This window comes from Eulemur rufifrons, chromosome 16 (assembly GCF_041146395.1).
Source record: "Eulemur rufifrons isolate Redbay chromosome 16, OSU_ERuf_1, whole genome shotgun sequence".
Lineage (NCBI taxonomy): Eukaryota > Metazoa > Chordata > Mammalia > Primates > Lemuridae > Eulemur > Eulemur rufifrons.
Window position 1 is genome coordinate 62175700 of NC_090998.1, and position 18759 is coordinate 62194458.

An 18759-nucleotide genomic window follows, 5' to 3' on the forward strand; every position below is an offset into this window, starting at 1 on the left:
TAAAGCATTTTAAAATTAAGATAGGTACATTTTTAGACATAATGCTATTGTACACTTACAGACTATAATATAGTATAAACATAACTTTTATATACACTGTAAAAAAAATTCAGGTGACTTGCTTTATTGGGATATTCACTTTATTGTAGTGGTCTGGAACCAAACCTGAAATATCTCTATGATGTGCCTGTAATGTATGGTGATTTATAGCTCTCATTTTCCTTCATCCAGTTTCGATTAGTTATAAAAAAACTCATTAGCATAACCACTTAAAACCACTACTTTGGCTGGGTATGTAGGGATTGTGGTTCATTTCAGTGAGGTATCTCTCACTTAAACAATTGGACAATCAAAGTTTATGTGGCATCTAATGTTTGGAGTGTTGTTTTAAGCTACAGGGATGAGCGGGTACTAAAATACATATATAAGATAATAATAGAATCTACCTTAGGAGATTGTCACCAGGATAAAATGAGTGAGTGACATATTTAAAGTGGTTAGAATAGTGCCTGGGCCATAGTAAGTAGTCAAAACTGTTAGTTTTTGTTGTTATTCTTTTTATCACTATAAGACATTTAATAAAGTACTTAACAGTTAATGAATCCTCCAATAAAAAGGTTTGTATAAATTGCTAAGTTTAGGAAGCATATGAGGGAGGGACATAAAAGATTGTACTGAAAAGATTGCACTGAATTGAGTCTTAATGATGAGTAGAAGCTTGCCAGGCAGAACACAAGGGAAGGGTTTTCTGGGCAGAAAAAAGATACAAAGCTCAGAGTGGCTAGAAGTTTAGGAGGGTTGAGGTGAGAGGTTATGAAATCTAGGGTGTTGTTGGTCTGAAAGAAAGAAATATAAATGAGATAATATATCATTTATATAAATAAGTTTACTTATTCAACTTTACTCAATAATTGAGTATCTTCTATGTGCTAATCATTGAGGTACAACCATTAACGAAATATTCATGGTCCTCTTGAGTGAGGTTGGAAGTCTAGGGGACAGCATATGCATTGAATAAGGAATTACTACTGTAGTGTGTAAGAACGTGAGAGGAAAAGCAGAGCGCTATGTGGGGTTATTTCTGTTTGAGAGAAGAGGCAAGAATTCAGGATTCCTGACTGCTCTGTTAATTTTTATTATCTTGATTTATTATATTCTCAAGCAAATTCAGAAAAACTTCTTATATTTTATCTATATTTAGTAGCTATTTATTGTTATTATTTTATTACTTTAAAAATAATTTATTGTTAGTTTTATTATTTTAAAATAAAAATTATTTTATACATTAATTCATAACAATAAACTGTTATTTAAATAACAAATTATCTTTAAATTTAATGTTATTTCATTATTTTTATTTTATTCTTATATGTTTAAATAATTATTATATTTATAATTTATTACTATCATATCTATTATTTATTGTTATAATTTTGATTACTTATCATTATTTTAAGTTGTTATTTATTAAAGCTATTTTGGAAAAAAGATTTTAAGAATATTAAAAAATATATTTATTTCTATTAAAATATTTGCAACATATTTTATATATAGTTATATATTGTAATAGGTCATATATATTTGTAATATATGTTATATATAAATATTATACATAATATTTATTTCTTTAATCTTTTCATCAAAATATTTTGATAAACACCAAAATTAATCTTCCCTGAGATGATGAGATTAATTTTTATATTAAAAGTTTTATATTTTGTATTTAAGTTTTATATTAAAAATACACTTGTATATGTTTTAATTTTTATATTGATAGATATTTTTAAATAATTTTTAAGGGGATAATCTTTCAAGAAGAAAATAACAATTAAAAGGAAACCAACATTCAAAACTTACGTTGATAATAAACAATGTGAAACACTTCACATAATGGCTTTTTACTTCAAAACGCACCTAAACTCTCATGGTTTCAACTCTAAGCACTCAGAGAGAAGCTTTTGATTGCTCTCTATATCCTGTAATAAAAAATGTTGTCTATTTCATGATATACTATTTTATCAAAAAATTGTTAGATTTCACAGGCTCTTTTAAGTAGCAAATGTTAAAGAAAGGGACTCTTTCTCTTTACTTTTTTTTTCAGAATAATTGACTTTATTAGAAATTTAGGCTTCTGTCTCCCTTTAATTGTACTAAGTGAATAACAAAAGGTAAAAATACCACCTCGAATCATTTGCCTGGCATTTATTTAATACTGCGATATGCAAGGTACTGTGTGGTTAAAAAGTGGGAGAAAGACTGAATTCAACCCCTCAACAGGTCAGATAGAATATACCTTTGATAGCTACAATAAATATAGATGGTAGTGTTGAATATGATACGATTACTGATTTTTGTAACTGAAATTAGTAGTTTATACTAAATAGCATTTTACTTCTTCATTTGGAAGAATGGCAGAGCACAAAGGGAAGTGTTATGTTCCCGAAAGCTGTCCATGTATCTGGAAAGACTGGGAATATCTCTCAGGAGAAGTGATTGCTACACCATGTTACACCTGGTAATGAGATCTATTTATTTCATAAAAATTTTCCTAAGTAATTGTGTTAATTTCAACTATCTTATTGTATTTACTTAGTGTGACTGACTTGAGCAAAAAACAAATCAAGCCAGAGTAAATAAGATTTTAAAAGCATTCAAGAGTTGGTGGGGAAAAAATGACCATGCCATTATTTTTATGCATATTTATTTAGTCCAGAAGAAAAGTGTGAAATATGACAATGTGAAAATTTAATAGGAAAAAATACCTCAAGTTTATAAGAATGTTCTAAATGTCATACAGAGAAGACCATATTTAGTGGAAACTTTTCTGTTTGGGTATAAGTCAAAGCAATATCATAAAATAAAATTTGAAATATAATTTCCTTACAATATGGACAAAGATTCTAAACTCATGAGCAATGTCATGTCTAAAGTATTTCAATTAACTCAAATGTAGGAGATGGCATTTTGCTCCTATGGCTCCCAGCAGACCTATGTTCAGTTTTTCATTCCATTGTCTATTTTCCGTATAACCCAGGCACGGAAAACCCAGGCTTGGTTTTGGTACCTGATAATTTATTTAAACAACATGATAAATGTATGCCTAATTTGTCAATGTAAAGATAGTATCAGGATGAATTGGCAATATTTGTAAGGGCTATTGGCTCATGAATGCTTTTGAATACAAACATTTCAATGTTAATGCCACTTGAAAAACATTATTTAAAGCATATTTCTTAAAACGTTAACTCATGTTATTTTCTAATAGTGTTTGTCGACGAGGAATGTTCAATTGCACATATTATCCATGCCCAGCAGTATGCACAATATATGGGGACCGACATTATCATTCTTTTGATGGACTAGAATATGATTATATCAGTGATTGTCAGGTTTTTTTGATAAAGGTAGGTCACAGTTACTTATTTTTAATTGCATTTGTGTAAGACAATGTAAAAAACAAGTATGTGTTCCATAATATATGAAATTCGTATGTCATTAACAAAACCTGTACAAGTTACAGTGGTTTTAAACTAATTTCCTTAACTCATTCTTAAGCTTTATCATTTATACGTGGTGGGCTAATTTTTTAACTTTCTGTGCCTCTATTTCTTCATCTATAAAATGAGAAAAAGAATTTTACCTAGCTCCTAAGGTAGTTGTGAGGATTAAATGAGATAAGTACATGTAAAGCACTTAGTGCTTGTTATAAAGTAAATGTTAATAATTTTCAACCATTTTTATTATTAACGTGGTTTGGTATAAATATAACACATTAAACCATACATAGGATCATGTATTTTTTATGGTTATGACAATCAGGAGACATGCTTTATGCATCTGATAAAATTTTTAAAATTTCTCATACATTGAATGCATTTGAATTGCCTGCATAATTAAATTTTATTTAGACATCACTGATCATAAAAATTAAATTTCTAAATGAAAAATGTAAGCTTTAGAAAGAAGTCACACAAGAATAAACAAAGTAACATTTTTCCTCCAGCAAGCAAACCTATGATTAATGCATGTTTTTTTTCTGGCAATGGTTTTTATGTTATTAGAGGTGTGCATGTGATCCTGTTCTTCAAGCCTATGTCAAGTGAATAGACTATTATTTCCATTTTATATTAGTTCTGTTAAAAAATGAACAGTAAAATCTAAAACTTAAGCAAAGCTCTTGCTTATGTTTTAAGCCATTGAATTTTGCTTTGGTACTTATCTCAAACTCCTTTACAAATAATTTTAAGGTTTTTAAAGAATAAATACCTGGGAATGAATTTGGCAGTCATATAATTATAGAGGATGGCAAGTTGCCTATAGGGTTTTTTTGTCTTGTGTTGTTTTGATTATTTTTGGAGCACAGGGGACACACAATAATTAGTATACATTCTGATATCCCCTGAACAGGTCTTGTTTTAGCAAACAATTTTACATTAGAATCTTCTCATCTCCTGAGGTTTAAATTATAAATTTAGAAGCTTGGAAAAGTAGATAACAATTTAGGGATTTGAACACCTAAACTAATATACTTCTGTCTCAATATGTATCTGATTGATTTTAATCTAACTCCTCATTTCCCTTGACATTTAAGTGCCTCTGACACTATTTTAAGTCACCTTCACCTTTAACTTTCTGGGTAATATGCTCTTTGAGTCTTTCAGTATCTTTCTGGTTTCTTCTCTCTGTTTCCTTTTTTTCTTGCATAAGCCCTGACCAGAGATGACAAGGAGATGTTGGCTCCTTCAGAGTAAGAACCAAGGCTTAGTTATCACTGTTTTACAAGGGAGGAGCACCATGCTGGGAACATAGTTGTTGTTCATTGAATGCTGGCTGAATTTTGGTTGTCTGATCTGGGCTCTCTACCGTTTTCTCCCAATGCTTGGTGTGTTCATCCACTGCTACAATCTTAACCACACCTATACACTGAAGAGTTCCAAATTGACATGTACAGTTCTGACCCTCAACTTCTAGGCTATCTTTCTGACTCAAGTTCATCCCCACAATAATATATTATTTCATTCTATTAATCTTCTACAAGTCATACTGTCGCCATGTCATTGCTTATTAAGAACTACAGTGACTTCCATTGACCGGCCTCATAGTCAAAATTCCTATGCCAGTCTTTCAAAGTTCTCTGTTGGCTTCATCCCTCCTCTATGTCTTTTCTCAGGGTATTCTCTGTATCTGCTTTCCTGTGCTTCTTCAGAGTGACGTTTCCAGCTCACACTGATCTGTCCTGTTCTTATATCCTACTGTATTTGTGGTTATCACATGAAAATTAAGCAGCTCATTATATTCTGATTACTTTATATGTACTCACTGAGATTGTGTATCATTTTATGTCAGAACTATGTGTTACACTTCTTTTGGGTTCCTCATATAGACTGGCACAATTAGGGCTGAATTATAAAGCTGAAAAATTGCTTGTTTGGTTTTTTCAACAGTCTCAACTAGAGAGTGGAGACCACAAGCTTAAACTTAATTTTTTAGTTCTAGAAATCCAACACTTGTGATAAATGCATATACATGTCTTCAACTTGAACTATCTAGAGCAGTGCTTTTTAAACTTTAGTGTACATGCACACCACCTAGGGATATTGTTAGAATATGGACTCTGCAGCTACTTTGCAAGCTGAGGCAGGAAGATGGGTTGAGCCCAGGAGTTTGAGGTTGCAGTGAGCTATGATGACACTATTGCATTCTAGCCCTGTCTCAAACAAAACAAAACAAAACAAAAAAACAAAATATGAACTCTATTTCCATAGGACTGCAGTAAGATTTGGATTCTTCCTTTTTAATAGGCTACTTGATAGTGCTAATGCTCCATTTCTATGGACCACATTTTGAGTAGCAAGGATATGGAGAATTTTTCTTTCTTAAAAAAAAGATTTTAATTATTTTTGAAATTCTCTCTTCTTCTGAGAGGTCAACTTTAAGTCACATTCAGATAAAACAAGGTTTCTTTGACAATATCACATCAAACATGACATGTTCCCATTGAATATATCGTTGTTAAAGATGTTTGTTTATGGTATCATTTTGACTAGTAAGACAAAAATTCTGCCAAATTTTATTTTCATTTTGTATATGGAAAAATATTTACATGTGTCTACCAAAAGCATTTAAAAACTTGTACATGGATCATCACCTCTGAAAACATTTTCCAATGTGTGTCAATGATGATCCTTGCTCATGCATTTATTTCATTCACTTAATAAAACAATTTTGGGGATCTATTAATATTAAATATAAACTGTGCTAATTTAGATATAACTACTATATATACTCCATATTAATACAGATTTATCCAAGCAAATTCTAAAGTTTTGATGGAAAGGATAATGCCTTAGATTTCTTTATTTTCTTTCCAAGTCATTTTGCAGAATGTGGTGAACTCAGTAACTACTTATTAGTATTTTCTGCCTGGCTTTTTCTTATCACTTTGTTTCCTTTTGCAGTCGAGAAAGCATAGTATTTACCATTATATCTTCAAGTAGTGATTGTGGAAAATATTTCAAGTACAGTATTTGTCTTAACGCTGATTCATGGCATGATGAAAGTATATTCTTGAGTTTTATGCTGAGTGATTGTAGCAATATTTCTTTATTTGTGCTGCAACATAACAGTGTCAGTCTATTTCATAAGCAAGAGTCATTATGATTTGGCATTTAGCCTTTATAATCTGATTTCCTACATTTACCTTAATTTGCTACCGTATCTTTCTGTTAAAATGGATACGTCATGTTCAGTTTCAAATTTTAATTAGATTACCTGCCTGTATATAAGGAAACATGTCACAGGAAACATTCTTCCAATTTTTTAGCAGCAATGAAATTTGGATTACTAACTCAATATCTGGATGAATATCTGTCATCAGGGCTCATTTAGAAAGCGTAAGGCACAAAGAGTCTTAAAAGCCTAAATTTCCAAGTTCTAGAATTGTATGTACCTTTTTTTTCGGAAAAGTAGAAATGTTCTTTTTATTCTTTTATAATGTTCTTTTAAAAAGAAACTTTGTTTACAAACAGTAGACTTCAGAACTAAAGTTTTATTACTGAATTCGATTTAGTAACTGGGAGAAAAGAAAACTTATTAATAATTAATTATAATTATATAATACATTCTTTTATATTACAATGGGTAATTTTACTAAACTTAATAAAGTCCAGAATCAGGCCTCCAAAATATTTCAAGACAAACTGACCAAAACATACAGGATAAACCAAAAAATACTTTATTTGCTTATAAAACGGATAATTGTTGCATACCAAAGACAAATTAGAGATTAATCAGTACAACTTAATTTCCATGGTTTTGAAATATGATCATGACAGATATTAATAGTAAATTTCTCATTCTTGTATTCTTTTCTGCTTCAATTTTTCTTTAGTAGTATTTTGTTTTTGATTACTCCATCTGCCAAGATTTCCCATGACAGAGCCTACGTTTTTCTGGAAGAATCAGTATTTCTTTTGAGAAGGAAAAGATGGCTGCCAGCACCATTCATTTACTTGCTGCTTTTTTAGTGGCAGGAATCACCTCTGTGAATTTTTTCTTCCTTGTCAACCAGCTTCTTTCCTCTAGTGTTGATTATAAATTCCAGGCTTTACCTTTGTTATTTGTAATACCTTTTCATCTGGTGAAATTTATCTTCTATTTCTTTGGGCCCTGAGAAGGATCTAATAATCTAATTCATAAAAATTTCTCTTTTGTTTTCCAACTGTACTTTTCAAACTTACTACTCAATTTTATTTTAAAAGTATGATGTAACTTGATCCTCACATTTGAACAAATATTAAGGTTATTTTGCTAATTTCTGTATTGTATGATTTTAAATGTAATCCAATTCTAGGTAAAGAGTAAGTACTTACCATAACTTCGTTGTGTAAATACTCGTTAAACTTTAAAAATCCAGGTACTCTGATATTTTATTCATTTTGGAGGCTATTTGCTCTTTACTATAAATAGCACATGCTATAGCAGATTATTTTTTAAGCATCTTGAAACAAATTTAGGACAAAAAGTCATAATTGTATTTCTTGTGATAAGATTCTTTTTCAGAGAAAGAAAGAGATGAGAAATCAAACATCATCTTGACCTGTGCTATAAACTCAAAGAAAGAGAACACTGGATGTCTTCAGCAAAGATTGGAAATATAATATCACAACTGTCAGATTTCAGAGCCAAACATAAATTCCATGAATTTATGATAAACCCCAGTCACAGCTAGGATTCTTCCTATAATTTGTTCTAGATTAGGTTTCTCAGCATGGTCTTTGGGTGATATTTCAAATATTCACTGTCTCCTTAAACCTCTGAAAATCTTCTAATTTCATTATTCTCAAATTCTTATACCTTGCATAATTTTTTCACTTCAATATTTCTCATGTTGAGGTATCCTCGCATTGCTAATTTTGCAGGTATGCAGAATGCTCGAGCTATGGAGGCATGGATGCCTCTACCTAGATTTCAAAGGATGCTTCAGAGACTTACTAGAGGGACTGACCCACCATAGAGAATCCCCACTAGGGTAATGGTCAATGGAACAGTGGAATTGGAGCCTTTCCCAAGATCCCAGAACTGTGGATCCACCAGTGTGTAAGACCAGCCTGGGAGAGCTGCAGGCACAAGACTCCAACCCATAAGAGCTGTTGAGTGGGCTGAGCTCAGCAAGGCCATTGGGGCAGGACTGTCTGAGGCCTTGGGGCCCCAACCCATGCCCCAGTGTGTCTGGAAGGTGGGACAGAGAGCCAAAGAAGGTTATTTCCAAGACTTAGGATTTACTGTTCTTTTCCCTATTGGGTTTTAGACTTACTTGGGATGTTACTTTTTTCATCTTGCCTATTTCTCCCTTTTAGAATGGAAATATCTGTCTTATGCCTGTCCCACCATTGTATTTTGGAAGCATATAACTTTTTTTGCTCTCACAGGCTCACAGCTGCAGGGGGAATTTGCCTCAGAATGAATTATATCTTGAGTTACTCATATGATATGTAGATAAGACTTTGGACTTAAACTTTAAAATTGATGCTGAAATGAGCTGAGGCTTTGGGAGCTGTCAGAATAGAATAAATGTATTTTACATGTAAGAATCACATGAATTTTGGCCAGGGGCAGAATGCTGTGGTTTGAATGTGTCCCGCAGAATTCATGTGTTGGAAACTTAATCCTTAAGGTGACAATGTTGGGAAGTGGGACCTAAAAGGAGGTGTTAAGGTCATGAGGGCTCTGCCCTCATGAATAGTTAATGACATTATAAAAAGGGCTTGCAGAAGTTGGTTTGTTCTCTCCTGAACTCTTGGCCCTTCTATATTCTGGCTGGTGAGGATCCAACTTTGCTCTCTTCCCCGGAGGATGCAGCGTGTAAGGTGCTGTCTTGGAAGAAGGTAATGGTCTCACCAGACACTGAACCTGCTGGCACCTTGACTTTAGATTTCCCAACCTCCAGAACTGGGAGCCAACACATTTCTGTTTATTATAAATTACCCAGTCTCAGATATTATGTTATGGTGGCACAAAATGGACTAACACAGACCCTATGTATTAAAACCTTCTAAAATATTTTAATAATATGAGCATAGATTTTCCAATAATTATTTTTCTACTTTTTAATTTTTATTTATTCATTTATTAAATATTTAAGTCTGTACCTTATGCCTCTATGCTAGAGGTGTTAAGGATACAATTATGAAAACATTCCTTTATTCTCAATTGTTTTACACTTAGAGGAGGCATTAATAAACAAGAAGCTATAGCAGCAGGCACAGTGAAAGCTTTGTTGTGGAACCGTAACTGATTTTGACCAGAGAAGCATCATTTCATGGAAGGTGGAAGCATTGGTGCTTTCACCCCATCCATTATAACTCACTTCTCCTTTATACTGGTGTGTTTTCAAGTAGATTTCCTTGGTGGTGAAGCAGGTGGTTTTCCTTCTCGGTGATATTCTGGTTAAGTGTTTGCTATTTCAAGTAACAAACAGTGGGGGGTGCTGTGGTCATTTGCATGTAAAGCGAACTCTCCAAGAACCTCAAGGAGTTGTCAAAGAAGGGTGGTTTTGTCTCCCAGGCAGCAGAGGTTCTTGGGTCCTCTGATGTCATTCGTTCAACTGGGACAATCTCTGTGTGACTGCTCTATTTTCTGCTTACTCAGGCCTGCTTGTTTAACTCTCTTTTCTGTATCTTTTCTCTACTTTTGCTTCAGTTCAGTCATCGTTTCTGCCTCCTCCTATGTTCAGCTTGCTCTCACTTGTTCAGCCCCTACTCTACTTTATATCCTTTCTATGTTTATTCATCCTCAGATCTTACTGCAAAACATTTTTTTAAATCAGTATTTTCTGGTTCAAATTTGAAAGAGAATCTAATTGGCTAGAGTTGTTTTCTTCTGGCAGCATTAAAGTCCTTTGGCCCGTCAATGAACATACTGCTTTGGGACATAAACCATGGCTGCCTCAGGCTCCAGAATCAGCAGGGACTTGGTGTGGGATAATTACCCACAGTTGCTGAGACTGACATGTCCAGTATAATCTCACATGTTACCTTGAAAGGTGCTGACAGTTTATGTTTCAGAATCATTTGGGGGAATATTCTGTATGAACCTTTTAATACTTGAGAATAAGGGGTTTTGAGGAATCTGTATGACACACTGATGTTGACCTTTTTCCTCTAGCTTTGTAATCATTACTTACTACGTTGCTTAGCAACTCTGTAGCATTTCTAAACCTAATATTAACTTGAAATACATTGGAAATGGAAATTGTAGAAATGTGACTCTTAGGCACTGCTATTGTTTCAAATTACTGTCAGCATAACATGCTATTGTAAGACAAACCATACAGAATAGAATATTGCTTGACATTTCAGATTTAATACAAAGAACAAAGCTAACACTGAGGCACTTTAATTAATAGTAATAGAAATGTAATGGCAACAGAAAGCCTTTCAGTCAGCTTTTCACATCCCTTAATCTAACTCTTGCCAAGAGGAAGAGCAAAGCAAAACCCTAAATTATATATTTTTTTCTTCTTTGAAAATTATTCAGAAAGGCAGAAAAGTATGGCATTATTTTTTTGAGTAGTACAATGCTATAATCATCTTAATGACCTTTATTATTCTCCTTTTCAAAATTTAGGCAATGTTTTGCAAAAGGATTAGTTTAAAAAGGAGCAAAAGCTCTCTACACCTATGTAGGAAAAATGGTTACAGAGAGAGACATCAATTATTCCATCAACACTATTCATTAAAAGCCTATCCTTTAGGCACGATGCTATGGTAATTATTAGCAAGACAGGAAGAATCTAGCCAAAGTAAGAGATATTCATTTAGTAATGATGTGAAAAACTAAGTGTGGAGAATTTTCATCAAGACCTATATGATTTCTAAACATTTAATGACTTTTTCTCACTATGAAAATAAACACCAAACTGTATGTCTCAATATGAAAAGGATTCAGGAAATGTGTGTGGGCCTTTGAAAATTGGACATTGAGTTCAAAGAGAAATGTCATATTCCTTCCTTTCCTTTTGATGAAATTCCCTCATTTGACAAATGAGTGAAATGGCTTTTACAGCAGCGGCTTTTAACTTCTGTGGGGGATAACAATCACTTTGAAAATTTGACAAAAACCATGGACTTTTTTCCTAAAAAATAACAAGTATATAAGGTAATGAATGTTAATTACCTTGATTTAATCATTTTACATAGTATATATATGATATCATAGCATCATGTTATACTTTATAAATATATACAAGTATAATTTATCAATTAAAAATTTAAAAAAATGCAGATACTTACAAAAAACATTTTATAATGAATTTCCAGGGTCTGTAGAACCAACAAAGCCCATCCATAAAACTGGGGAACAAAGTTAGAAACCTTGATTCTAGAGATGGTGTTTTTAGTCGATGGAGTGGGGTGTGGTTGAAGGAAATGGGTCTAAATAGAGGTGAAAGTGTTTGATTTAGAGTGTGTGAGACTAAATTATGTTCTTTGAAAGTAAAGATTCTTTACAATCTAAAATTGACTTTTCTCCTCAACCATTGCCAGACCCTTCCTAATTTCTTTACAAGCATAAAAACAAAGGGAACAGATTAAATATTTGAACGCTGTTTCTGAACTTGTTTAGTGAAGTGACCTTGGACAATTAATTAATACTTCTTACCAGCAGTTTCCTGATATGTAAAATAGGGATAATACTGAATTCAAAAAGTTATCATAAGAATTAAATGAGATAACATATGTAAAGTTCAAAGCAAGTGCTCAAACAATATGCATTATTTTATTTACTAACACATACCAAAGTTTTGTATCTATTTGAATTTCAATTTGTGGTCAAATAAGTATTCAGACAGAAAACTCCTTAAAATACAATGGAAGATGTGTTGTCGAAAGTGAAAATACTTACTTTAAGTTTCACCTAAGTGACATACTGGCTTATTGATAAAGAATATGATAATGGTTGATAAATTTGAACTATAGCAATAAAATGGAAAAAGCCTTTACTAGAACAAAATTTTAACAGAGGTATTAAAAGTGTTTAAAGATTGAGCTATCTTACTATATTTCTATAAAATTCTTCATATTAGTTAAGAATAATTTTTATTTTAGAATTAAATTGTTTTTCAATTCCAATGCAATCCATTATAAATCTTGGTCTTTAAGATTTGTTAATAAAAATAACTAAAAATTATATATAATATATACTTATATTAATAAAATATTTTTCCATTTCAGAGTACAGATGATTCAGATATATCTGTCATTGCCCAGAACAAGAAATGCTTTGACAACGATATTGTCTGTTCTAAAAGTGTTTTGATTTCAGTTGGGGATACTGAAATTTACCTGAATGATGCTCCTTACAAAAAGGTTAGTGAATTATTTCTTTTAGGATCATTTTAACTTGTCCTGAGGATACTAAAAATAGAATAGAAGTGATCTGGGGTACTTCTCTCTGTATATGGTTACAAAATCTACATAGTTTTTTTCTTTGTCATTTTATGTGGCTTCAGGAAATCATACTTGACTAGTCTCTTTTGTTTATATTTTGTGTGTGCTATACTGCATATTCCTGTTCTTTCCTCTTCATTCCCATGGTCATCATTCTAGCCCTAGGAAACATCACCTATTGCCTTGATTACTTCAATAGCTTCCAAACCAGACTCCCAGCTTCTGGCCCTAGTTCTCCCTTTCTAATCCATTCTCACACGCCATGGCCAGGATGGTTTTTCTAAAATGGAAATCTAATCTGTCACTCTGGTGCTGTCAAATTTTCAGATGGCTTCCTATTGCCCTTACAGGACCTTGCCAATAATGGCTGTCCCACCTCTCCTGCCTTACCTTTCATTACTTTCTGCTTCAAGCCCACATTCCAGAAGGCAGAGCTTTTGTCAGTCCTTCATGAAGGTCATTGCTCCCACCTGGATCTATCTTTTCATTTAACTTATTCTTCTGTAATATGTATTATCTTATCTCCTTTAGGGGACTCCTCCTCATGCTCTCAAGCACCCTGTTGGAACATGCATCATGCTAGAGTGAAATTACTTGTGAGGTTGTCTTTCCACCATTGTCTGTTATGTGAGAATTGGGGCCACTGTCTCCCTGGTTTATTCTTTTATACTTGGAGCTGGCCCAATTTAAAAGAATGAATAAATTTAATTAATTAATTAATTCATAATGTCTATAGTATATCAAACTCTGTGCTAATCATTGAGGCTACAACAGTGAAAAGACATAGTACTTGCCTTCAAGGAATTTATACTGAGGGTAGGAATATTAATAAATAAGGATGTACAGCACTGATGTTCTATAGCAGCAGTTTAGGTGGGATAAAATGAGAACTTCTGGGAAAAACACCTAAAGCAACCTGAGATGTTTAGGGTGGTTGTTAAAAGCATAGACTTTAGAGTTAGTACTGACTTAGAACCTCTGTTCTATCGCCTGGTATTTGTGTCATTCTGGGGAAGTTTACTTAGTCTGTCCAAGCTGCAGATTTTCCCAAATTTGGAATGATTTTAAAATCTACTTCTTAAGTTTGTGTGGGGATTGAAATGAAATTATGAAATAATGGATTTCAAGAAATGGCTCTCTCCTCTTCCTTTACCCTCCTTATTTTTGAAGGCTCAGAAGACATGCTCTGGATGAAACAATTTGGACTGAGTCTTAAAGGATGAGTAGGAATTAGCCAGATGAAGAGAGGGAGTAGGATGGCAGTCGATACAGAGGAATAATCACTCTCAAAGGAGCAGAATTGAAAGATGATGTTTGGATAACTGCTAGTGGTTCAGTTTGGTTGAAGGACAATATATGGGACAGTGGGTGGAGGGTGTGGCAAAGAGATTTAGGGATGAGTGTCCTGACCAATAGTAGTGCAATAGACAAGGGAGCTGGGTCCAGACTGTGGCGACTCTTGAATGACACAAGATATTTGAACCTCATTTTATAGGCAAGAAATTTTGGAGTTGAAAAGTGCACGATCTGAAAAATGGCCTTTGAAAGGTGACCTGTGTTCTGAGATTTTCAGAACAGTGTTTCTCTAAGTTCAGTCTGTAAGTCTTCTTCATTAAAATCATCTGGAATTGTTATTGTAAGTGCTGGTTTCTGGGCCTCACCTCAGTAACTAGAATGGCTAAGATTGAAAATGAAATTGGTATTTTTGATGGTACCTGAAATTCTTGTGCACACTAAAGTTTGAGAACTGTTGCCCTAAACATAACTTATGTCTCAATCGGAACCATGGAGACCAACTGGGCAGTAATCAAACTTTGGGTGAAACAGAGTTTCTATGGTCATGTTGACATATTTTTAAAGTAATTATAGCAGTTTGGCATAACCATCAGTCAAATATTCATTTATAAGTGAAAGTTCTCTCTAAGAACTCTAAGAACAAGAATATTTAAAAAAAAAAAACTGAAAGAAGAAATATTAATAGTAAATGCTCTTATATAGGCAGTTTGACACAGTTTTGAAATGTTAAATACAGCTTGTTGTAACTTTCAACTTCCAATTTTCACCTGTATGCAGGTGTTGATGAATCTCTTTTATGTAGGTTGTGAAGTATGAAGTAAGATTAAGAAAAGTTATAAAAATAGTTTGACCTTAACAAGTCTCCTACTGATATTTTTTTTCTCAAACATGAAAAGTGAAAATAAGTACTATTTATTTTATGGTAGATGGACTACCCATCCAGGGGAAGAAAAAAAGTCTGTTATTTTTTGTGTGAATGCACAATTCTAATTTTATAAAACATATAAGATATAAATATTTTGTTAATTTATTCAAGCTGTACTTTAAATGTTTTACTTCTCCATATTTCTGACTTATCTTCTTTAACATCAGTAGAGTTTGTTTAAAATGCAATAATTCTCATCTGAAGAGGAGGTCTCTATTTTGGACAATTCGTAATTCCTCACTTTTCTAATGAGAAGTATTACTCATCCGACAAGTAAGGAGTGTGGCAACTCCTTTCAAGAAAAGAGGATTTTTCTTCTTGTAGTAAACTGCCCTGTCAAACAGAAGTGAAAGATTCTATATCTAGAGAGGAATAGAAAAGGCATGCTTTTGCATTCCAGGATAACTCATGCAGAACCAAACTGTGAGCAGAAGAGAAACAATTAAGTCAAAGACAAATCAGATAATAAAAAGATGCTGAAAAGTGCAATGAGAATAAAAGTAGGTTCTATGGCAGAGAATGACTTGGGGGCAGGGCAGGCTCCACAATTTATGGAGCCTAGTGCAAAATGAAAATGTGGGGCCCTTGTTCAATACAGGAAAAAAATCTTTGTTTCCCCTTGTTTTTCAGGGTCTCTCCTGATGTGTCATGGTATTTTTTTTATTTATCATTTACTGCCATGTTCACTTGGGCACAGAGGTACTCCTAGGGTGGGTGCAGACTCTCAGTGCTGAGGGCCCTGGCCCATAACTCCAACTTGGCACTTGGGTGTGCGTCCCCAAGCCCAGCTCGCTCGGCCTCTGAGCTGTGGGTGGAGCATAGCAGTGGTCTCTGGGTGGCGGCAGGGAAGCAGGCAACTGCGAATTAATCCCTGGGAGGTGGGCAGACAGAAGGAGATGTGAGTCAAGGCCCGGCCTGACATACGTTTCTTTATCCTGTTGGACTTCATTGACAAAACACTAGTTCAAAGGTAACATTATTAGAATTTCAAGATGGCAACTACAGAGCATTAAACCCCAAAATGGGCCCTGCTTCTGACCGTAAAACTCTGCCATTGCACTGTCCAAATGCCTACCAATCCAGCCCGTCTTGGGGCTGAGAGCTCTGCTGAGGCAATCAGGGGAGGCCTCACTAAGGAGGAAGCATATGTGTCACAGCTGATGGGAGGGAGGCCCAATTATGCCAAGAGCTGGGAGAATAGAATTCCTAGCAGGAGAAACACCAAGCACACAGGACTTGAGATGGGTGCAAGCTTAGGTTAATTTGAAGAACAGAAAGAAGGCCAGCGTAGCTGAAGCTTCATCAGTGAGGGTCAGGGATTGGGGAGTGGAAGGATATAAGCTTAGGTAGAGCCAGTTAAGAGTATCTACGGTTATGTACAATAGATACTGTTCTACACAATATATTGCGCACCTATTTTAAACATGACCTTTGGTCTAAAAGACACAAAATTACTTATGGATATGACTAAATTTATTTCATTTTCCCTTTGAAGTATTTATTACAAAGTCTGCTGTGGTACAGTATTTTCAAACTAGGCTTCTGTTACTACTTGAAGGAGAAAAATAACCAACAAAATTTCATATTTCCTTCACAATTTTTATTCTGCTTTGGCTAAATTTGTTTTATTTACTTGATCTAACCATGTATCTTTGACTGATTTTATTATCTGACTTAATTTCAAGGTCAGATTCCACATAACCATGCTTAGAATATAGCCCTTGCTCATGAAGAATATTGCATATTCTCATTTTATGATAAAGATACTCTAAAGTTTCCCCATGTGTTCCATCTCTAATTTCTCTCTACCTGTATCCTTTCTACTACATAAATTATTTTCTTTTAGTATACAAGCATGGTTTGTCACTTTGCTGTTCAGAAGCCTTTATTGACTACATTTCGTACATGTGATAATTGCTCTGTACGGGTAACCAGTTGCAAAAGGTCTCAGGCTATGATCCACCATGCTCTGGCCTTTTGGTGCTCCCCTTAGTCCTGAACAAATATTCCACTTTCCTGTCTCTAAGCCTTTATTCAAGCTATTTCTTTTGTCTGAAAGGATTTCTTCTCCATTCTCCTTCCCAAACCACTATACTTAACCTCCAGTATGCTTAACCTCCTATAGATCAGTTCATACCCCACCTCTTGCAAGAAACCCTTCTAAGTCCCTCTGATGGTAATTCATGCCCCCCACCCTCTCTCTCTTCCACATACATATGGTAGTTCCCCCATATCCACAGGGCATACATTCCAAGCCCCCCAGTGGATGCCTGAAACTGTGGATAGTATCGAAGTCAATTGCCATCAACTGGAACACATTTCTGTTCCACATTTCATGTCTTCCACCCACAAATTGAATGCCTTTTCCATCTTAACTAAGCACTTACCATGCACTGTGGCTGTAAATTTTGCAATATGAGGTACAATAGCAAAACTGGCATGAATTTCTTTTCCCCTTTTCACAATTTCACAGATAGGAGATTCATTCTTACAATAGATCTTAGCAACCTCAGGATACGATTTTTTTTTTCTTTCCTTATTAAATTGAGAACTTTCACATTTTCACTTAAAGGAAGTACTTTATGGCTTCTCTTTGGCTGGACTGTGAAGGCAGTATCTCCTAACAAACTCAATAATTCTAGTTTTCAAAAAATATTTGGTGAAGTCAGTAGACTATTTTGTGCTATTATTAACTACTTAGAAACATGAACAAGACCAAATTTCTCTCCTTTGCAGGCAAGGTCATACCTTTTTAGTCCTCAGGGATATTTGTTCTTCCTAGATGTAGAATTTCTGATTCAGCAGGGATATCTTTTAATGTTCTCTTTGTTCATTCCCCTGTCCGTGCTCTTCCCCTTACATAACTGAAATACCTTCTCCCTCTGCCTACTTATCCACGTTGAGCCTATCTGCTACTTTGTGTCTGGTTATCAATTTTATGTATTTCCTATTTTGTGCATTTGTCTTGTCTTTTCTTACAGAATTCAGAAAGGACATGGTCAATCAACAATACTAGTACATAGTTATTGGCAGATATTAACTTAATTATTAATTTGATACATTTTGGTTAGAGAACATGGTATTCATTTTTTTCTCTTTATTTCTTCCCCCCCCCACCCCCCAAGAAACTATCAGGTTTTTTTCTGGAACGTAAACATACCTACCAGCTTTGGAAAGCTGGGTACTACATAGTGGTGTACTTTCCAGAGAAAGATATCACTATTCTTTGGGATAAGAAGACAACTATTCATATCAAAGTTGGACCACAGTGGAAGGTAGGTCAACCTAAGCTCCACAAGAGATGTAATAAATGAAGTTATATTTACCTTTTGATGTTTGATGGAAAGAAAATGATTGATGTTTTCCTTTAAGAACCAGGTAATATTTTCAGAATTACTAACTCATACTCCTGTGAAAAAGAACTTTCCCAAGTTTGTGGTACAGGTCTTTTTGACTTTAGCCTTACAGTATTCAGTTTTCCAAAGTTACTTAGGTCAGCTCCTTTCTTCTTACCCCCTTTCTTGGTTATGTGATGTGTTTGTAATGCAATTATATTCACTTCTTATACTGTTTTCCATATTTTCCTCCACA

General features: G+C 34.1%; 1 protein-coding gene across 2 annotated transcripts in view; it reads left to right on the forward strand.

Moving 5' to 3' along the window:
- The window catches only part of OTOGL (otogelin like), a 131040-nt gene that overhangs the window by 54181 nt on the left and 58100 nt on the right, over positions 1-18759 (forward strand). Inside the window, exons 24-27 of one of the 2 annotated variants that reach the window (XM_069490675.1) lie at positions 2408-2515; positions 3266-3404; positions 12732-12866; positions 18294-18443. In XM_069490675.1, coding sequence (XP_069346776.1) covers positions 2408-2515; positions 3266-3404; positions 12732-12866; positions 18294-18443 — 532 coding nt within the window. The remainder of the gene's footprint in view (positions 1-2407; positions 2516-3265; positions 3405-12731; positions 12867-18293; positions 18444-18759) is intronic. The other variant, XM_069490676.1, reaches the window with a different exon arrangement.